The sequence below is a fragment of the Phyllobates terribilis genome, unplaced genomic scaffold (genome assembly GCF_046119375.1).
Source record: "Phyllobates terribilis strain yellow unplaced genomic scaffold, ASM4611937v1 Scaffold_11__3_contigs__length_659146591, whole genome shotgun sequence".
In the NCBI taxonomy this organism is placed as follows: Eukaryota; Metazoa; Chordata; class Amphibia; order Anura; family Dendrobatidae; genus Phyllobates; species Phyllobates terribilis.
Window position 1 is genome coordinate 623,568,338 of NW_027362771.1, and position 19,415 is coordinate 623,587,752.

The following is a 19,415-nucleotide window of genomic DNA, read 5'->3' on the forward strand; positions in this document are numbered from 1 at the left end:
TAGGAAAAAGTAACAGGGTGTAAAAGAAAAGGAGAATAAGGAAAGAAACTAAAAGCAAAAGGAGGGAGCTAAGGAGGAAGGGGAGAAGAGAACAAAGAAGAAAATAGGGGAAAGGTAGAGAGGGGAGAAAAAGGGAGATGAAGTAATAGGGATAGGGAAAGAGAATACGAGTAGCAGAAAACCAGGGAAGGAAGAGAAGAGAATAAAAAGAAGGGAAAGAAGGAAATAAAGGAACCCTGGTAAGAAAAGAAAGAGAAAAAGTGAAGGAGGGAGAAAGGACGAGAAGAAAAAGGCAAGAGAAGAGTAGGGAAAGGAAAGGGAGGAAAGAGAAAAAAAGAATAAGCAGAGAAGCATAAGGGAGAGAAAAGAAGAGGGGAAGGAAGGTAAAAAAAGTTAAAGAGAAGAGAAAGTAAAGAAGGAAAAATATAAATATACTTGAATGTATCCAGTTTATCTAAGGTAGGTCTCTTGCTGTGTATGTGAGCCTAAGACTATTCTCTTATTGGAAGATTTTACACCTTTTGAGTAGAAGATAGATAGAAAATAGAAGATTGTGGCTCTTTGGGTGGTCTTCTTCACCTCATAAACTCTCTAGTCCCATATCTCTATGTGAAAGCCAATCATGACATATTATCCAATTTTTGATCTGCCACTTCTGATTGTAACCTTACGTCATATGCAGTGGCTATATAATATCATATACCTGTTTCTTTGTGAGGTTTGGCTTTTGTATGCCTGCGCTGTGCAAGTGTGTGAAGGCGAGAAGTCCACTGCAGGCTGCCATATACCTGGTGGCAATAAAAGTGACTATCTAGGTCAGTTTGGAGACCTGGTCATAGGAGGCACATTTTCCATTCATGTGAAGAGAATTTATTCAGAAACTCATTTTACAAGCAAACCAGAAGATCTTCTTTGTCAACAGTAAGTCTATCGAAAATCTACAAGGCTTATATTTGTTTTGATTTAGCAGTAGAAGATAACAAGTCCAGCACTTGTGGGGAGGGCTCATCAATACCAAATATCCGATACTAGAATGTTATATGAAGGTAATTGCTACAGCAAAATCAGGACACAAGGACCTGGTGTCGTCCTTCAAAGTAGATATATATAGAAGCACAATGGCCTATGCCAATGCCTAGGATGTGGACTTTCTCTGCCAGAACCCAATAATAATAATAACAATGTTGTGGAAGCGAAATCTTCTAACTTGTTCCAGTTCTACTGGGGGGCAGGAGCTACCTTCTTATGGGAGCAAATGCCAATTCTATGTCTGCCCTTTATCAGTTCAGAAGTAAGTTACTAGTGAAGAATAGCCATCACTTTCCTAGATTCCTTGATAGGGCGTTGATCCAGGGAACTAGTCTGCTTGCAGTATGTGGAGTCAGGAAGGAATTTTTTTCCCCAATGTGGAGCTTAGTGTTTGCCACATGGGCTTTTTTTTGCCTTCCTCTGGATCAACAAGTTAGGCTATGGGTGGAACTAGATGGACTTAGTCTTCCTTCAACCTTAAAAACTATGTTACTATGTTACTATGAATGTTACTTGAGAAGGATCTAGGGAGAGATGCTTAATGGGGTGCTCATAACTAAACTAGTCCAGGTCCTACTCTCAAATCAATATTTACAACTCCAGCCTAAGGTGTTTTAGAAAAGGAAGTAGGAATTGTACATCTATAAGACGGAAGAGATGGTTAAAGAGAACAGTACAACATGTTGTACTACATAGATACAGATATATGCCAAAAAAAACTTTCAACCTTCTACATTTTACTCCATTAGGCTAGAAGTTCGAAACTATCAAATCATGCAGGCCCTTATATTCGCCGTGGAGGAGATCAATGAAAACCCAGATCTTCTTCCCAATATCACTCTGGGATTCCAGATTTATGAAATTTGTACTGTCGTGAGAAGAGTAGCAGAAGGCACCTTATGGATGTTATCTGGAGGAGAACCAAGTGTCCCAAATTATCGCTGTGATGAAGAAGGAACACTTGCTGGGATTGTAGGTGATTCTGCGTCTACACGCTCAATCCTTATGGCCCAAATCTTGGGTCTATACAGATATCCACAGGTAAGGTGAACATTGTCCTCCTTGTTTGAGGAGCAATTTATGCCCCAGAACTGTTCTTCCTAGCCTAAATAAGTCCATGTCCACATATCCACATATCCCTCCAAATGTTTTATCTAAGCTACTACAATTTTACACCTTTGTGTTTTTATCTGATTATTCTTTTTTTTGGTACACTCAAATAGCAAGGGCCACATGTTCAGCCCACATGTAACAAAAATCAAGATTTGTCATGTCAGATTTTTCCAGTGCTTCTATCCCTATAATTGATTAGTTGAGGTGTCCCATATCACTGTTTAAGTAATCACTATGGCCACCATATTGATCCAAAACAGGAGAAAGCAAAATCCCAATGGTCCTCAAGTAGGAGAAGGCTGCTTTGTATTTGTTTATAAAGATAATTTTCTTTCATTTGTCTACAGATAAGTTACTTTTCCACCAGTCCATTCCTCAGCAATAGGAACTTGTTCCCTTCGTTTTTCCGCACAATACCAAGTGACGCGTTTCAATCTCGAGGTCTAGCTGAGCTAATTCTGTACTTTGGATGGACATGGGTTGGGTTACTGGCCACTGATAATGATTATGGTCAATATGGCATTCAGGTAGTAAAGCAAGAAATAGTCCAAGCTGGAGCTTGTGTGGCCTTCATTGAGAATATCATGACTGGACAACCCAACAGAGGTGCTCCACGTATCGTTAATGTTATCAAAGACTCATCAGCCAAGGTGGTGTTAGTCCTATCTTCAGATTTTGATTTCATGCCTGTGGTGGAAGAATTGACCAAACAAAACATAACTGGGAAAATTTGGATAGCCAGTGAATCATGGTCAACTTCTATGCTTCTTAACATAGAAAAGTTCCAACCAGTCTTGAAGGGTACTATAGGTTTTGCTATTCACGGGGGGCAGATGCCTGGATTTGTAGAACATATAAACAACTTACACCCCTCAGAATCTAGAAACGATCACTTTTTACTTGAGTTTTGGGAGGAGACATTCTCTTGCAAGTGGGTCAAACTCCATACAGGAGCTGATGGCATGCTCAATGAAACTTTCAATGAATGTACCGGGGAAGAAAAATTAGAAAGTGCCATGGCTAACGTGGACCTTAGAATAACATTTAATGCCTACACAGCAGTTTATGCCTTTGCATGGGCCTTACAAAACTTGCTTCAATGTGTACCAGGAAAGGGTCCTTTCCTTAATGGTACATGTGCCAACATCTCATCCTTACATCCTTGGCAGGTAATGAAGTTGTGTATTTATATTTGTGACCACTAAAGTCTTCTGAGCTCCAGCAGATAAGCATCAATGGGTTCTCGCAATGGCATACTGTAATTCCAGAAAGTAGAGAGGTAACATTTACACGCAGACCCTGGTATGTGAGGAGATGAGAAAAACTTTGCATAAGATAAGATGACACCAGTATTTTACATGCCATATAGTAGGTGGGGGCCATCTTATAGCTGTCGGCTGAGCGATGTTCAGGGGCGTACATAGAAATCATAGCATCCCATAACAGAAGTTCTAATTGGGCCCACCCCTCCTTCATAAAAAATAATGTAATATTTAGTGTGGTCACAGAAGAGCATCTCTCACAACTTTACAGCCCTTACAAAGTAATTTTCCTCCTATTGAAGCCCCTAGAATGCCCTTTAATTACCCCCATGAAATATGATGACAACAAAAGTGCCCCACAAACACAAAATGATACCCCCAGTGAATTCTTCCACAGTATACTCCACACGCATGGTATGATGACCATACTGTACCCCCCCTCAACTCCCCTGGCAAAGTATGGTGACCCCAACATAGTATGATGTCCCAACTGTGACCCCCACACAGCCCTCCACATCATATAATGGGTCCCAAAATAGTGTTCCATACAGAATTATGGGCTCCATACAGTGCTCCATTCAGAATAATGGCCCCATATAGTCCTCCATATGGCATCGCGGGCCAAATATAATCATCCTGAGGTCCATATTTGGCCCGTGGGCCAGAGTTTGACATGTATGGTCTAACGTGTACCAGGGCTTTTAGACATTTTCCATTGGAGTACAGTAGCTTCATGTTATGCGTCATGTTATGCCTCCAGGATATGCGTAAGGTTTAGAAACTCAAGCAGAGACTTCTGACTCAGTGGGATGGAGATTAGGTTGGGTTCTCCGTTCCTTATGGAGAGAGCTTGCAGTAGAAAACATTTGCATGAACTTTTCTTTGTGGTACTTGCTTGAAAATAAGATGATCTCAGGCTTTAAAAATGTTACACTTGAGACTTCATGAATTAAAAAATAAATGTATTAATCCTTTGTATTTCTTCAGCTCCTTCATTATATTAAGACTGTAGATTTTGACACAAAGGAAAAAGTTCACATATTTTTTGATGATAAAGGGGATCCTCCAGCCCTATATGACATTGTCAACTGGCAACTGAGCGCCACTGGTTCCATGGAGCAGAAGATAGTGGGAAGTTATGATTCCATATTGTCGGAAGGGAATCGAATGCAAATTAACAATGCAGCCATTATGTGGAGTACTGAGGTAGGACATTATATTCTGAACAGGTTTAATCCCACTTGCAAGTAGATTGGGTGAGGATGTGGGAAATTGTGGAGCATTGTGGCACTTTCCTTTCAGATATTTTTTGTTGTCATTTCGGGTTTAGGAAGCAGCGGCACAAGTTGTCCTCATTCTGGGAAAATTCCAAATGTTCCCCTATAATTTCCTTTGATTCTTATTATAAAACTAGGTATCTGATTGATGGATATTGATAGCTCCTGTCTCCATGTTCTTCTCTAGTAATCCCTACAATTCTTAGTTATAACACATATTCCACATTTCCTTCCATCCTGTGCTCCCTCCACACATACAGTTTCAATGGAGGGTCCATCATGCCAATACGTTCTAATAGAGTCTACTGGCTCCAGCAGTTTCTCTCTATATATTTTCTCTATAGCTGTTACACAGACAGTTATTTGAATTGTATGAACAATTTTAGAACTACTTTAGTCCATAATCTTGGTAAACCCACTTAAATGGAGTCCTAGACATATGTCTGTTCTGCTTATATGTTGCGCCCCCACTGTCTACATGCTGTAGCAGAAAACTTAAATGTGAAATGTCAAACTCTCCTTTATGAGTCTTTAATATCTTGCTCCCCAGATTTCAATATGTACAGCGGTGTGAAAAAGTGTTTGCCCCTTTCCTGACTTCTTATTCTCTTGCATGTTTGTCGCACTTAAATGTTTCAGATTACAAAACAAATTTAAATATTGGACAAAGCTAACACAAGTAAACACAACATGCAGTTTTTAAATGAAGGTCTTTATTATTAAGGGAAAAAGAAATCCAAACCTACAGGGCCCTGTGTGAAAAAGTTATTGCCCCCTAAACCTGAAAACAGGTTGGGCCACCCTTAGAGGCAACAACTGCAATCAAGTGTTTGCAGTAACTGGCAATGAGTCTTTTACAATGCTCTGGAAGAATTTTGGCCACTCATCTTTGCAAAATTGTTGTAATTCAACCACATTGGAGGGTTTTCAAGCATGAACAGCCTTTTTAAGGTCATGCCACAACATTTCAATCAGATTAAGGTCAGGACTTTGACTAGGCCACTCCAAAGTTTTAATTTTGTTTTTCTTAGGCCATTCAGAGGTGGAATTGCTGGTGTGTTTTTGCTCATTGTCCTGCTGCATAACCCAAGTGAACTTCAGCTTGAGGTCACAAGCAGATGGCCGGACATTCTCCTTCAGGATTTTTTGGTAGACAGCAGAATTCATGGTCCCATTTACCACATCAAGTCTTCCAGGTCCGGAAGCAGCAAAACAGCCCCAGACCATCACAATACTACCACCATATTTTACTGTTAGTATGATGTTCCCTTTCTGAAATGCTGTGTTACTTCTACGCTAGATGTAATAGGACATACACTTTCCAAAATGTTCAACTTTTGCTCGTCAGTCCACAGAGTATTCTCCCTAAAGTCTTGGCGATCATCAAGATGTTTTCTGGAAAAACTGAGAAGAGCCTTTATGTTCTTTTTGCTCAGAAGTGGATTTCGTCTTACAACTCTGCCATGCATGCCATTTTTGCTCAGTCTCTTTCTTATGGTAGAGTCATAACACTGACCATAACAGAAGCAAGTGATGTCTGCAGTTCTTTGGATGTTGTTGTGGGGTCTTTTTGGACCTCTTGTATGAGTCACTGCTATGTTCTTGGGGTAATTTTGGTCGGACAGCAACTCTTGAGAAGGTTCACCACTGTTCCATGTTTTCGCCATTTGTGGATAATGGCTCTCACTGTGGTTTACTAGAGTCCCAAAGTTTTAGAAAATGGCTTTATAACCTTTTTCAGGCTGATAGATATCAATTACTTTATTTCTCATTTGCTCCTAAATTTCTTTGGATCGCAGCATGATATCTAGCTTTTGAAAATCTTTTGGTCTATTTCACTTTGTCAGGCAGGTCCTATAAATGTGATTTCTTGATTGAGATAAGGTGTGGCAGTAATCAGGCCTGTGTGTGGCTAGGGAAATTGAACTCAGCTTCCCAAAGATGTGTTAACCCAATGTTAATTTATGTTTTAAGGTGGGGAGGCAATCACTTTTTCTCACAGGGCCCTATAGGTTTGGATTTCTTTTTCCCTTAATAATAAAGACCTTCATTTCACAACTACATGTTGTGTTTACTTGTGTAATCTTTGTCTAATATTTAAATTTGTTTTGTGATCTGAAACATTTAAGTGTGACAAACATGCAAGAGAATACGAAATCAAAAAGGGGGCAAACACTTTTTCACACCACTGTAAATGTCCATATGGTGAATTCTTATGTTTAGACTCCTCAATCAAAATGCAGTCCGAGTTGTCCTTTGGGATCCCGAAAGGCAATAATTCCAGGAAAGCCTGCATGCTGCTTCAAGTGTGTCCAGTGCCCAAAAGGAGAGATTGCAAATGTCACAGGTACCATAAACACAGTCATAAGGTATCATGTATTTTATGTGTGAAATTTACAAACAATTTGACCCCCATGTCCTTTTCTAGATGCTGTGGACTGTCAAAAATGCTCTTGGGATGCTTGGCCCAATACCCAGCAGGACATGTGCTTACGAAGAACCATTGAATTTCTCTCCTATGATGAAACTATGGGTATCAACTTGGCAGCCCTGTCTATTGTTTCATCTCTCATCCCCATTGGAGCTCTGAGAATCTTTATTTGTTACAACACAACACCGATCGTCCGAGCCAATAACTGGTCTCTTAGCTGTCTTCTCCTCATTGCTTTATTTTTCTGCTTCCTTAGTTCATTAGCTTTCATTGGATATCCACATCCTGAGAAGTGCCTGTTGCGTCAAGTGGCATTTGGGTTGGCTTTTACTCTCTGCATCTCTTGCGTCTTGGCCAAAACTATAACAGTGGTTATTGCTTTCAAGGCTACCAAGCCTGGGACTAGATTACGACAATGGACTGGGGGAAAGTTGTCCTACTCTGTTATTATGATTTGTGTTCTCATGCAAATATCTGTCTGCGTGACTTGGCTTCTTTACTCTCCTCCATTTCCAGAATTTGACACCAATACTCCATCCAGGGTCATCATTCTTAACTGTAATGAGGGGTCTCCTTTTGCATTTTGGGTTATGTTGGGGTATTTGGGTCTTCTGGCCACTGTCAGCTTCATTGTGGCCTTCTTGGCTAGGAGACTTCCTGACAGATTCAATGAGGCAAAGTACATTACATTTAGCATGTTGGCCTTCCTTTGTGTCTGGATATCCTTCATCCCAGCAACTCTCAGCTCCCGTGGGAAGTACACAGTGGCCATGGAGATCTTCGCCATCCTTTCCTCCAGTTGGGCCATTGTTATTTGTATATTCTTACCCAAATGTTTCATCATATTATTTCGACCTCACTTGAATGTAAGGCAAAATCTAATGAGAAAAGTGTTTGACCAAAGTAGGACATCCTAGTTCTATACTTGACCTCAACCATATGTGATCACTTCATTTCTGCCAGCAAACCCTACTAGGCATTGCTTAAGAACAGGCAAAAAATCATCTAGAACTGAGGAATTCAAGAATAAATATATGTCTAAAAGTGTAGTTATCTCATTTATTCTATACACTGAGAACAGGGCCATAATTGGTATATCCACTGCCTTGGGCGCTTAAAATTATCATGCTACTACTAATATGTCAGATTAAAAGTGCTTGTACCCATTACAGTAGATAGTAGTTAAGGCCTCAATACGTAATGGACTAACATCAGCTGAATCAGCCGATATTGACAGGTTTGGCTAACAGTCTAATGTCCATGGAGATAGATGATTATCAGAAGAGACAAGAATCTGGGTGGATAAAGATTAAACTACAGATACTTTTTTTTTCTAAGAGTTAAATCGCTGCTAAAGACTACATACTTTTCTCCCATACTATACTCTCACAATATATACTGTCTCCCATACTGTACCCTCACTCACCATACTGACCATCCCGTACAGTATGTTCACTCTTTATAATGATCCTCCATATTGTGCATTCTTTATACTGATTGCCATATAGTGCCCTCATTCTCTATACTGACTCCGCATACTGTGTCCTCACTCTCTATACCGACCCTCCATACTGTGCCCTTACCCTCTATACTTACCCTCCCCATACTGTGTCCTCACGCTCTATACCGACCCTCCATACTGTGCTCTCACTCTCTATACTTTCCCCCTCATACTGTGCTCTCACTCTCTATACCGACCCTCCATACTGTGCCCTTACTCTCTATACTGACTCACCATACTGTGTCCTCACGCTCTATACCGACCCTCCATACTATGCCTTCACTCTCTATACTGACCCCCCCATACTGTGCTCTCACTCTCTATACTGACCCCCCATACTGTGCCCTCACTCTCTATACTGACCCCCCCATACTGTGCTCTCACTCTCTATACTGGCTCCCCATACTGTGTCCTCACTCTCTATACCAACCCTCCATACTGTGCCCTTACCCTGTATACTTACCCTCCCCATACTGTGTCATCACGCTCTAGACCGACCCTCCACACTGTGCCCTCACTCTCTATACTGTCTCCCTCATACTGTGCTCTCACTCTCTATACCGACCCTCCATACTGTGCCCTCACTTTGTATACTGACTCACCATACTGTGTCCTCACTCTCTATACCGACCCACCATACTGTGCCCTCACTCTCTCTATACTGACTCACCATACTGTGTCCTCACGCTCTATACCGACCCTCCATACTGTGCCCTCACTCTCTATACTGACCCCCCATACTGTGCTCTCACTCTCTATACTGACCCCAATACTGTGCTCTCAGACCCTATACTGTTGCCCCATATAGTGCCCTCAACCTGTTTACTACACCTCTCCCATACTGTGACACATATATTTGCAATCCATACAGTAAGGCTTATATGCATAAATTATCAGAAACACCAAAAATAGAAAAAATGCAAGCCAAAAAAATCACCAAGATCTTTATTATTAATATATTAAGAAACACACAATAATTGCAAAATGAAAACAGAAAAAAATGAAGCACCAAAGGTAATAAAAAAACGGCTGATATCACCATAGCAAAAATAAAACTCTAGTGGAGACCTTGGTATAACAATAGTAAATGAGGCCACAAAGGTATATCTATTGCACTTAGATAATAAATATAATAAAATTATCGTAGTAGCTTAAGTGAATATAATGTTAATTAGCTATTGAACCCGTCCTATGCCCGGGTGGCGAGCATTTTTATTGGTATATGGTCCCCCATCCTGTTATGTGCTGCCCCTATCCTGTTATGTGCTGTCCCCATACTGGGCCCCCATCCTGTTATGTGCTGTCCCTATCCTAGTATTTGTGCTGCTCCCATCCTGGTATTTGTACTACCCAATCCTGTTCCCCCATCCAGTTATGTGCTGCCCTCATCCTATCCTGGTATGGATGGCACCCCTCATCCCTATCCTGGTATACATGGTCCTTTCACCCCTATCTTTGTATGCATGGTACCCCTCATCCCTATCCTGGTATGCATGGTACCCTTCATCCCTATCCTGGTATAAATGGTACCCCTCATCCCTATCCGGGTATGCATGATACCCCTCATCCCTATCCTGGTATGTATTGCAGCCCTCATCCCCAGTCCTGGTATGTATGTCACCCCTTATCCCAATCCTGGTATGAATGGCACCCCATCCCTCATCCTGGTAAGCATGGCCCCCTCATCCCCAATCCTGGTCTGCATGGCACCCCTCATCCCAATCCTGGTATGCATGGCACCCCATCCCTCATCCTGGTATGCGTGGCTCCCTCATCCCCAATCCTGATATGTGTGCCCCCTCTCAGCCTTATCCTGGTATGCATGGGCCCCTCACCCCCATCCTGGTATGCATGGCACTCCTCATCCCCCAATCCTGGTATGCATGGCATCCCATCCCTCATTCTGGTATGCATGGTACCTCTCATCCCTATCCTGGTATGCATGGTACCCCATCCCTCATCCTTATCTCGGTATGTATATTACCCTCATCCCTATCTTGGTATGTATGGTACCCACTCATCCCTATCCTGGTATGCATGGTACCCCCTCATCCCTATCCTGGTATGCATGGAACCCCTCATTCCTATCCTGGTATGCATGGTATCCCATCCCTCATCCCTATCCTGGTATTCATGGTACCCTCATCCCTATCTTGGTATATATGGTACCCACTCATCCCTATGCTGGTATGCATGGTACCCCCTCACCCTCAATCCTGGAATGCATAGCACCCCTAATCCCCAATCCTGGTATGCTTGGCACCCCTCATCCCAATACTGGTATGGATGCCCCCCTCATCCCAAATCTGGTATGCATGACACCCCTCATATCAATCCTGGTATGCATGACTCCATCATCCCCAATTCTGGTATGTATGGCCCCCTCAGCCTTATGCTGAAATGCATGGTATCCCTCATCCCCATCCTGGAATGTATGTCACCCTTTATCCCCCAATGCTGGTATGCATGGCACCCCATCCCTCATCCTGGTATATATGGTACCTCTCATCCCCAATCCTGGTATGCATGGCACCCCTCATCCCCAATTCTGGTATGTATGGTACCCCTCATCCCTATCCTGCTATGTATGGTACGCCTCATCCCCAATCCTGGTATGCATGGCACCCCTTATCCCCAATCCTGGTATGCATGGCACCCCTCATCCCCAATCCTGGTATGTAGGGTAGCCCACATCCCTATCCTGGTATGCATTGCACCCCTTATCCCAATTCTGGTATGCATGGCACCCCATCCCTCATCCTGGTATGCATGACACCCCTTTTCCCTATCTTGGTATGCTTGGTACCCCATCCTTCATCCTAGTATGCATGGTACCCCCTCATCCCTATCCTGGTATTTATGGTACCCCTCATCCCCAATCCTGGTATGCATGGCACCCCTCATCCCCAATCCTGGTATGTATGGTACCCCACATCCCTATCCTGGTATGCATAGCACGCCTCATCCCAATTCTGGTATGCATGGCACCCCATCCCTCATCCTGGTATGTATGGTACCCCTCATCCTCAATCCTGGTATGCATGGCACCCCTCATCCCCAATCCTGGTATGTATGGTACCCCTCATCCCTATCCTGGTATGCATGGCACCTCTCATCCCTATCCTGGTATGCATGGCACCCCTCATCCCTATCCTGGTATGCATGGTACCCCCGCATTCCTATCCTGGTATGCATGGCACCCCTCATCTGTATCCTGGTATGCATGGCACCCCTCATCCCTATCCTGGTATGCATGGTACCCCCTCATCCCTATCCTGGTATGCATGGCCCCTCATCCGCATCCTGGTATGCATGGTGACCCCTCATCCCTATCCTGGTGTGCATGGTGCCCCCTCATCCCTATCCTGGTATGCATGGAACCCCCTCATCCCTATCCTGGTATGCATGGCCCCTCATCCCTATCCAGGTATGCATGGTGCCCCCTCATCCCTGTCCTGGTATGCATGGTACCCCCTCATCCCTATCCTGGTATGTATGGTACCCCTCATTCATATCCTGGTATGCATGGCCCCTCATCCATATTCCCGTATGCGTGGTGCCCCTTCATCCCTATCCTGGTGTGCATGACCCCTCATCCTGGAATGCATGGCACCCCTTATCCTTATCCTGGTATGCTTGGTAACCCATCCCTCATCCTGGCCTGGTATGCATGGTACCCCCTCATCCCTATCCTGGTATGTATGGTACCCCTCATCCATATCCTGATATGCATGGCCCCTCATCCATATCCTGGTATGCATGGTGCCCACACATCCCTATCCTGGTATGCATGGCCCCTCATCCTGGTATGCATAGCACCCCTAATCCCTATCCTGGTATGCTTGGTACACCATCCCTCATCCTAGTGTGCATGGTACCTCCTCATCCCTATCCTGGTATTTATGGTACCCCTCATCCCCAATCCTGGTATGCATGGCACCCCTTATCCCCCATCCTGGTTGCCCAACCAAGGCGTACATGCGAGAGAGACGCAACTCCAATCCAGCAGACTGTCAACGTTCTGGGAGAGTTTTCTCAGACCCTCCCTTCGGACAGACCCTGAGGCGCAGGGTACTCTCACAAAACTGTCTTGTTAAGCTACTGCGACCTCCATGTCTCTTCTGAGGGGCATTAAAAGCATCTTGTTAAACCACTCTGAACTCCACAGCTCTTCCAAGGGGCATTGAAATGTTGTTTTTAATTAACTCTAACCTCCACGACTCTTCGAACGGGCATTGCATTTCCTCCTAATTTTTTGCAGATTTTGCTTAGAAGGCATAAGCAAAAACTATGGGAGACCCACTCCCCAATAATAGGAATAATGTTTGTAATATGCTGTACTGCATGGCTCTTGTAAGGGACATTGCAAGTTCCTCCGTCCTAATTTTTGGCAACTTTTTCTTGGAAGGCATAAGCAAAGACTTTGGGAGACCCACTCCCCAATAATGGGAATATTGTTTTTAAGATGCTGTACTGTATGGCTCTTGTAAGGGGCATTAAAACCATCTTGTTAAGCTACTGCGACCTTCACCACTTTTCCAAGGGGCATTCAAACCGTCTTGTTAAGCTACTGTGATCTCCACCACTTTTCCAAGGGGCATTAAAACCGTCTTGCTAAGCTACTGCGACCTCCATGTCTCTTCCAAGGGGCATTAAAACTGTCTTGTTTAGCTACTGTGATCTCCACCACTTTTCCAAGGGGCATTAAAAGGGTCTTGTTAAGCTACTGTGACCTCCACGTCTCTTCAAAGGGGCATTAAAAGCATCTTCTTAAACCACTCTGAACTCCACAGCTCTTCCAAGGGGCATTGAAATGTTGTTTTTAATTACCTCTAACTTCCACGACTCTTCCAACGGGCATTGCATTTCCTCCTAATTTTAGTCAGCTTTTGCTTTTCAATGCAAAGGCAAAAACTAAGGGAAACCCACTCCCCAATAATGGGCAGAAGGTTTTTAGTACGCTGTAATCCACGTCTGTTTCAAGGGGCATTACAGTTCCTCATAATTTTTGGAAAGCCTTCCATTCACTGCTTAGGCCAACAGTGTACAGCAGACCCAGTTGCGATAAATGGAAAAAACTGTTTAGTTTTTGACCTCCATGTTACTTCCAAGGGGCATTGGAGTGCCTCGAAATTTTTGGTAGGTATTGCACTCACTGTATGCCCTATAACTGTGTAGCCAAACCGCTCCTTTTGTTACAGAAACATATCCTACAAGACATGTGTGGTTGACTGGCCTGATATTGATGTGAATGGTCCCTGTTCCTCCTGTTCTTTCTCCTTTGCCACCACCTCATCCATCATTTATCACCTGAAGCTTTGTTTTAATGGGAGTCATAGAACTGGGATAGTAGCAGGAAAACATCCAGCAATCTTCTGAGGAGGTGTAACATACCTGGCGGCATCCTTGCATAGTGGTCCATCTCCCACTGTGCAAGAGCGCGCACTTGATCTCCAGTCCAGTCTGCTAGCCTGGCTTCCCTCCATGCTGTCTGCTTGCCTCTGTTTCTGCTGCTTAAGGGTGGCGCCCGAACACTTCCTGCTTCTTGTAGCTGCTGCAGGCACACCCCTTGTGCGTCCTCAGCCTATTGCTGTCTGTCACCTGGTATTTAACCCAGCTCCTCCCTGGAATCCATGCCTGAGCATTGTGTTCTGTCAGTTGGCTTCCTGTCACTGATGTGCCAGGTCTTGTCTATGCTTCCTGCCTTGCGGTATCAGTTCCCATGTCTGAACTGTGTCCTGTCTGAACTATCTTCTAGCCTGTTGTCTTCTGCCTATCCTGGAGGCTGTATTTCCAGGCCAGTGTGAACACGCTCCTTGCCTGTTCTTTCCGCCTTCTATGGGCCGCATACCTAGACCCGTTCCTGTATCTTGCCTGTTCCTGTCTGAACACGCTCCTAGCCTTTTCGTTCCACCTTCTAGGGGCCTCATACCTAGACCCGCTCCTGTATCTTGCTGCTGTGTCTGTTCTTGTCTGAATACTCTCCTAGCCTGTTACCTGTTTTTCTCTATGTCCGTACCTTCCCTTTTCCTGCAGAATCTGATCCCGTACCTAACTCCTACTCGTTGTCCCTTACTCCTGTTTGTGAGTTTAGAGTCCACTCGCTACTTCATTGCAAGTATCCTGTGTGTACCTGGTTCTGCCTTTCCCTTCCAGTCTGTTCCGTGTGAACAGAGCCCTGTCCCCTCTGCTCTGCCTTGCTCACCGCTCCGGCAGTTCTTGCCTGCTCTGCCTTGCTCACCGCTCCTGCGGTTTCCGCTCTGCTCTGACCCTTTGCTTGCTGCTCCGGCAGTCTCGCTCTGCTCTGACCCTTTGCTCGCTGCTCCGGCAGTCTCGCACTGCTCTGACCCTTTGCTCGCTGCTCCGGCAGTCTCGCTCTGCTCTGACCCTTTGCTCGCTGGTCCGGCAGTCTCGCTCTGCTCTGACCCTTTGCTCGCTGCTCCGGCAGTCTCGCTCTGCTCTGACCCTTTCCTCGCTGCTCCGGCAGTCTCGCTCTGCTCTCACCCTTTGCTTGCTGCTCTGGCAGTCTCGCTCCGCTCTGACCCTTTGCTCGCTGCTCCGGCAGTCTCTCTCTGCTCTGACCCTTTGCTCGCTGCTCCGGCAGTCTCGGTCTGCTCTGACCCTTTGCTCGCTGCTCCAGCAGTCTCGCTCTGCTCTGACCCTTTGCTCGCTGCTCCGGCAGTCTTGCTCTGCTCTGACCCTTTGCTCGCTGCTCCGGCAGTCTCGCTCTGCTCTGACCCTTTGCTCGCTGCTTCGGCAGTCTCGCTCTGCTCTGACCCTTTGCTCGCTGCTTCGGCAGTCTCGTCCTGCTCCTCTCTCGCTCACCGCTCCAGGCGGCCTTGTCCTGCTCTTCTCTCGCTCACCGCTCCAGGCGGTCTCGTCTTGTTCTGCTCTTGCTCGCCACTCTGGGCGGCCTCACTCTGCTGTTTGTCCACCGCATCTGCGGTTCTGTTCCTGAGTCCCAGTCTGTACTGGGTCCTATCCACTCGGTGCTCCAACCTGTCGTACCTGCCAGTACCTCCCTGCCTGCATACCAGTCGTGCTTACCAGCATCCGCCAGTCTGCATACCAGCCGTGTCTGCCTATACCCAGCAGTCTGTGTGCCAGCCTAACCTGCCTGTTCTTGTATTCCCCTGTGTGGGTCAACAGCCTTGTCCGGGGTCTGTCCTGGAGTAGCACCTGGTCCCTCTGCTCGGTTCCTCCTTGGTGCACTGGCGTCGTATGCCGTCGTGCGACCCTGGTCGGATCGGGTGGATACTTACGCCCCTCCAGGCATTCACTCTCTGGCACGGTCCAGTGGAATCACTACATATACACGCACACGCCACTCAGCCCGGGCGTGTGCATTACAGGAGGTAGGATATGCGCCAAAACGCTGACCACCTCAGGCCTAGCCGCTACTACATACATGCGCTTGCATTCCAAGAAAACAAAGCAGATGGTAACTTCTATCATCATCATCATGCTCCTCACCTTGGCACTCTCAACTCCCCTGATGGAGAAGCCAGGGCCCACCGGAGGAGTCTGGTTCACTGGTGGGCTCGTCCAATGCTGCCCTAAAGCAGGCCAGGCTAAGAAAAGTGTGTGGGAAGGTAACAGGAGAAATAGGGGCGGCTGGGGACCGTTTATGGACACCTGGCCGCCCCCAGGTGGCTGGGGACCGTGTGTGGACACCCAGTCGCCCCCTGGCGTCTGGGGACCGTGTGTGGACACCCGGCCGTGGGGCGGCTGGGGACCGAGTATGGATACCAGGCCGCCCTCTGGCGGCTGGGGACCGAACGTGGACACCCGGCCGCCGGGCGGCTGGGAACTGAGTATGGATACCTAGCTGCCGAAGCAGCCATGAGGTAGTGGCCAGCTTCGGCCTCCTCCAAACTTAAAGGCCCCATTTCAAGTGAAAGCTAGCAGTATGGTATTGCAGCCTGCGGGTGGGTGGGTGGTTGGCTGCATATTTGCGCTTGCATTGCAAGGAATGGGGGAGGTAAAATTGAGCACTGACCTGGGGCAAGGACTTGCACGGGGATAGTTGCAAGTCTGCATCTTCTCATGCGGCAAGGATCACTTTTGATGGGCACACTTTTAGGCAGTGACCTGGGTGTCAGAAATGCTTCCAGGGGTCTTCCCCATGCTGTTCTCATGTCTTTTCAGCACTGTATGCATGTGTCACACAGCACATGGACAGATAAGGTTGTAAAATGTTAAAAAGACATTTCCCGGTGAATGCATTTGTCACATTGAAAGCAATACAAAAGTGCAAAAACTAGAGATGAACGGTGTTCGACTCGAACTGTAGGCCAATCTCAAATTCGAGCTGTTTTGGGCGGTGTTCGAGCCGTTCGATGAACCCGAACGATTTGCAAAATATCCGGCTGTTCGAGGTTATGTTCGATAACTGTTCGTGCACCAAAATCATAACTGGATTTTTTCACAGTAATACTGTTAATCAATGTTAATACACATTTTCAGTGTACAGCGGGCGGGGGGACTGGCAGGGGATGGATCTCTGCAGAAATAATGCCGATCTCCATTTTTTTTTCTTTCCCGCATTTACAGTGGGGCGGTGCAGTCTGTCAGCCTATCAGCAGTGCACACACGCAGCAAAGTGCTTTTTTTCATACAAGCAAGGGCATGTGTCATTGGCTGTGTATGTCACATGTCCTTGCCCTATAAGACCCAGACATTTTCCCTGTCGCCACCAATTTCTCACTGCTGCAGCTGAGTGTTAGACGGCACCGCTGCTGCTGTTAGCGCTATATTGTGTAGCTGTGAATTGCAAGCGAATTTTCTCTTAAATAGACAGAAAGATTTAGGGAGTAGGGACTAGTTTGTAACTGAAGCCCTTTTGAGGGCTAGGTTACAGCAGTTCCTAGCACTTTTTGCCAGGCAGGTCTGTGCCAGTTCTGTGCAAGTGTTTTTCACAGCATTTGGCTAAATCTAACTAAGCCAATCCTTTTGGGCCTCTAGCAGTTTGTGTTAGTCAGTGCAGTAGCCTATCTGTGTTGCAAGCTACACCACCTGTGTATATAATACCATTTTTTTACTGCAACTAGCCAAGTAAAACCTTTTGGGCATAGTAGCAGTGTCTGTTACTCATTGTAGTAGCCCATCTGTACCAAGCTCCACCACCTTTAAATTTAATAACAATTTTTTACTGCATCTAGCCCAGTAAATAATTTTGGGCCTGTAGCAGTGTCTGTTACTCATTGTAGTAGCCCATCTGTACCAAGCTACACCACCTTTGAATTTAATAACAATTTTTTACTGCATCCAGCCCAGTAAATAATTTTGGGCCTGTAGCAGTGTCTGTTACTCATTGTAGTAGCCCATCTGTACCAAGCTACACCACCTTTGAATTTAATAACAATTTTTTACTGCATCTAGCCCAGTAAATAATTTTGGGCATAGTAGCAGTGTCTGTTGCTCATTGTAGTAGCCCATCTGTACCAAGCTATACCACCTTTGTATTTAATAAAAATGTTTTACTGCATCTAGCCAAGTAAAACCTTTTGGGCCTGTAGCAGTGTCTGTTATTCATTGGAGTAGCCCATCTGTACGGATATGCAGCGATACTAAATAACCAATGGTGCACAAGCTTATGGCCGCCGTATTGGGCAAAACAAGTGTTGACAAAAAAATAGATGCTCCTGGAACTCTTCCCAATAGTGGTAGCAATAGAAATATGGGGTGCACACCTGGCTAACAAAAATATACGCTTCATAACAAAAAACACCAGCCTAGCGCACTGCATTAATAAGATGGCATCATTGTCTCTCCCAGTGCTAGGCCTACTACGCCGGCTAGCATTACTGTGCCTATAACACAATGTATGGGTCCGCGCTAGCCACGATGCTGAGGGGTCTAACGCTGCTGCTAACGCTTTATCACAATTCAATTGGCAGATTTTCACAGAGCTCCTCCCCAACGCACACCCATCGGGCAACAGTTGCCCACCCTCCCTATGGGATCTAGCGGCGAATAGTTGATGCCATTAATCAGAGCGTCAGTTGCCCCGTCGACGAGGCAAGCATACGGTAAGGCATGGGAAGAGTGGACACGACTAGTAGCAGGCAGACGGGTTGACCAATGTGACCAAGCCAGATTACAAGTCACCATAGAATTTCTCCACCAGCTAATGATGAGGGGCATATCAGGGGCGTCAGCGCAGCGGTGTCTGACCGGAGTAGCATTTCACTTCCAACTACTGAATTGGGGAGACGTGACAAAGAGATTCATCATCAGACAATCCATAAAAGGGTGGAAAAGGGGTCAGCCAAGTCAGGAGTGTAGACGTCCCGTCCCGTGTCACTCAAACTGATTTCTCACATCATATCCCTAACACCATTAACATGACACTCACAATTTGAAGCAACACTACTGTCTACTGCATTTGCGATCGCCTTCTTCGGGGCGCTATGCATAAGCGAATTAGTCCCTCAATCTAAAATTACCACCTGTGGAGGCTTATTACAGCAGGACGTAGTCATAGCCAATAATGCAATACGTCTACGCATATGCAAATCGAAAACGGTTCCAGCGGGCAGGGGCACTTGGGTACTTCTACAACCCACAAACTGCACACTGAGTCGGGTAACAATAGTAAAAACACATATAACCATCAGATCACAAAGTAATTTCTTCCTATCACACATTGATGGAACGCCATTATCAAGATACCAGTTCCAAGCTATATTTAATAAATGCCTAACATCGGCAGGGAACCACCCCAAAGATTACGGGACACACTCATTCCGCATAGGCGCAGCCACGGAAGCAGCAAGAGCAGGACTGTCAGAAACGGAAGT

At 45.6% G+C, this 19,415-nt stretch overlaps 1 protein-coding gene across 1 annotated transcript; it reads left to right on the forward strand.

The window, feature by feature from the left end:
* Positions 1-622: 622 nt before the first annotated feature.
* LOC141167432 (extracellular calcium-sensing receptor-like) lies at positions 623-8,029 on the forward strand. Its single transcript, XM_073654836.1, has 6 exons — positions 623-921; positions 1,779-2,070; positions 2,490-3,311; positions 4,392-4,610; positions 6,905-7,028; positions 7,110-8,029. Exons 1-6 carry the CDS (start codon positions 623-625, stop codon positions 8,027-8,029), a joined length of 2,676 nt encoding a protein of 891 aa, XP_073510937.1.
* Positions 8,030-19,415: the final 11,386 nt, after the last annotated feature.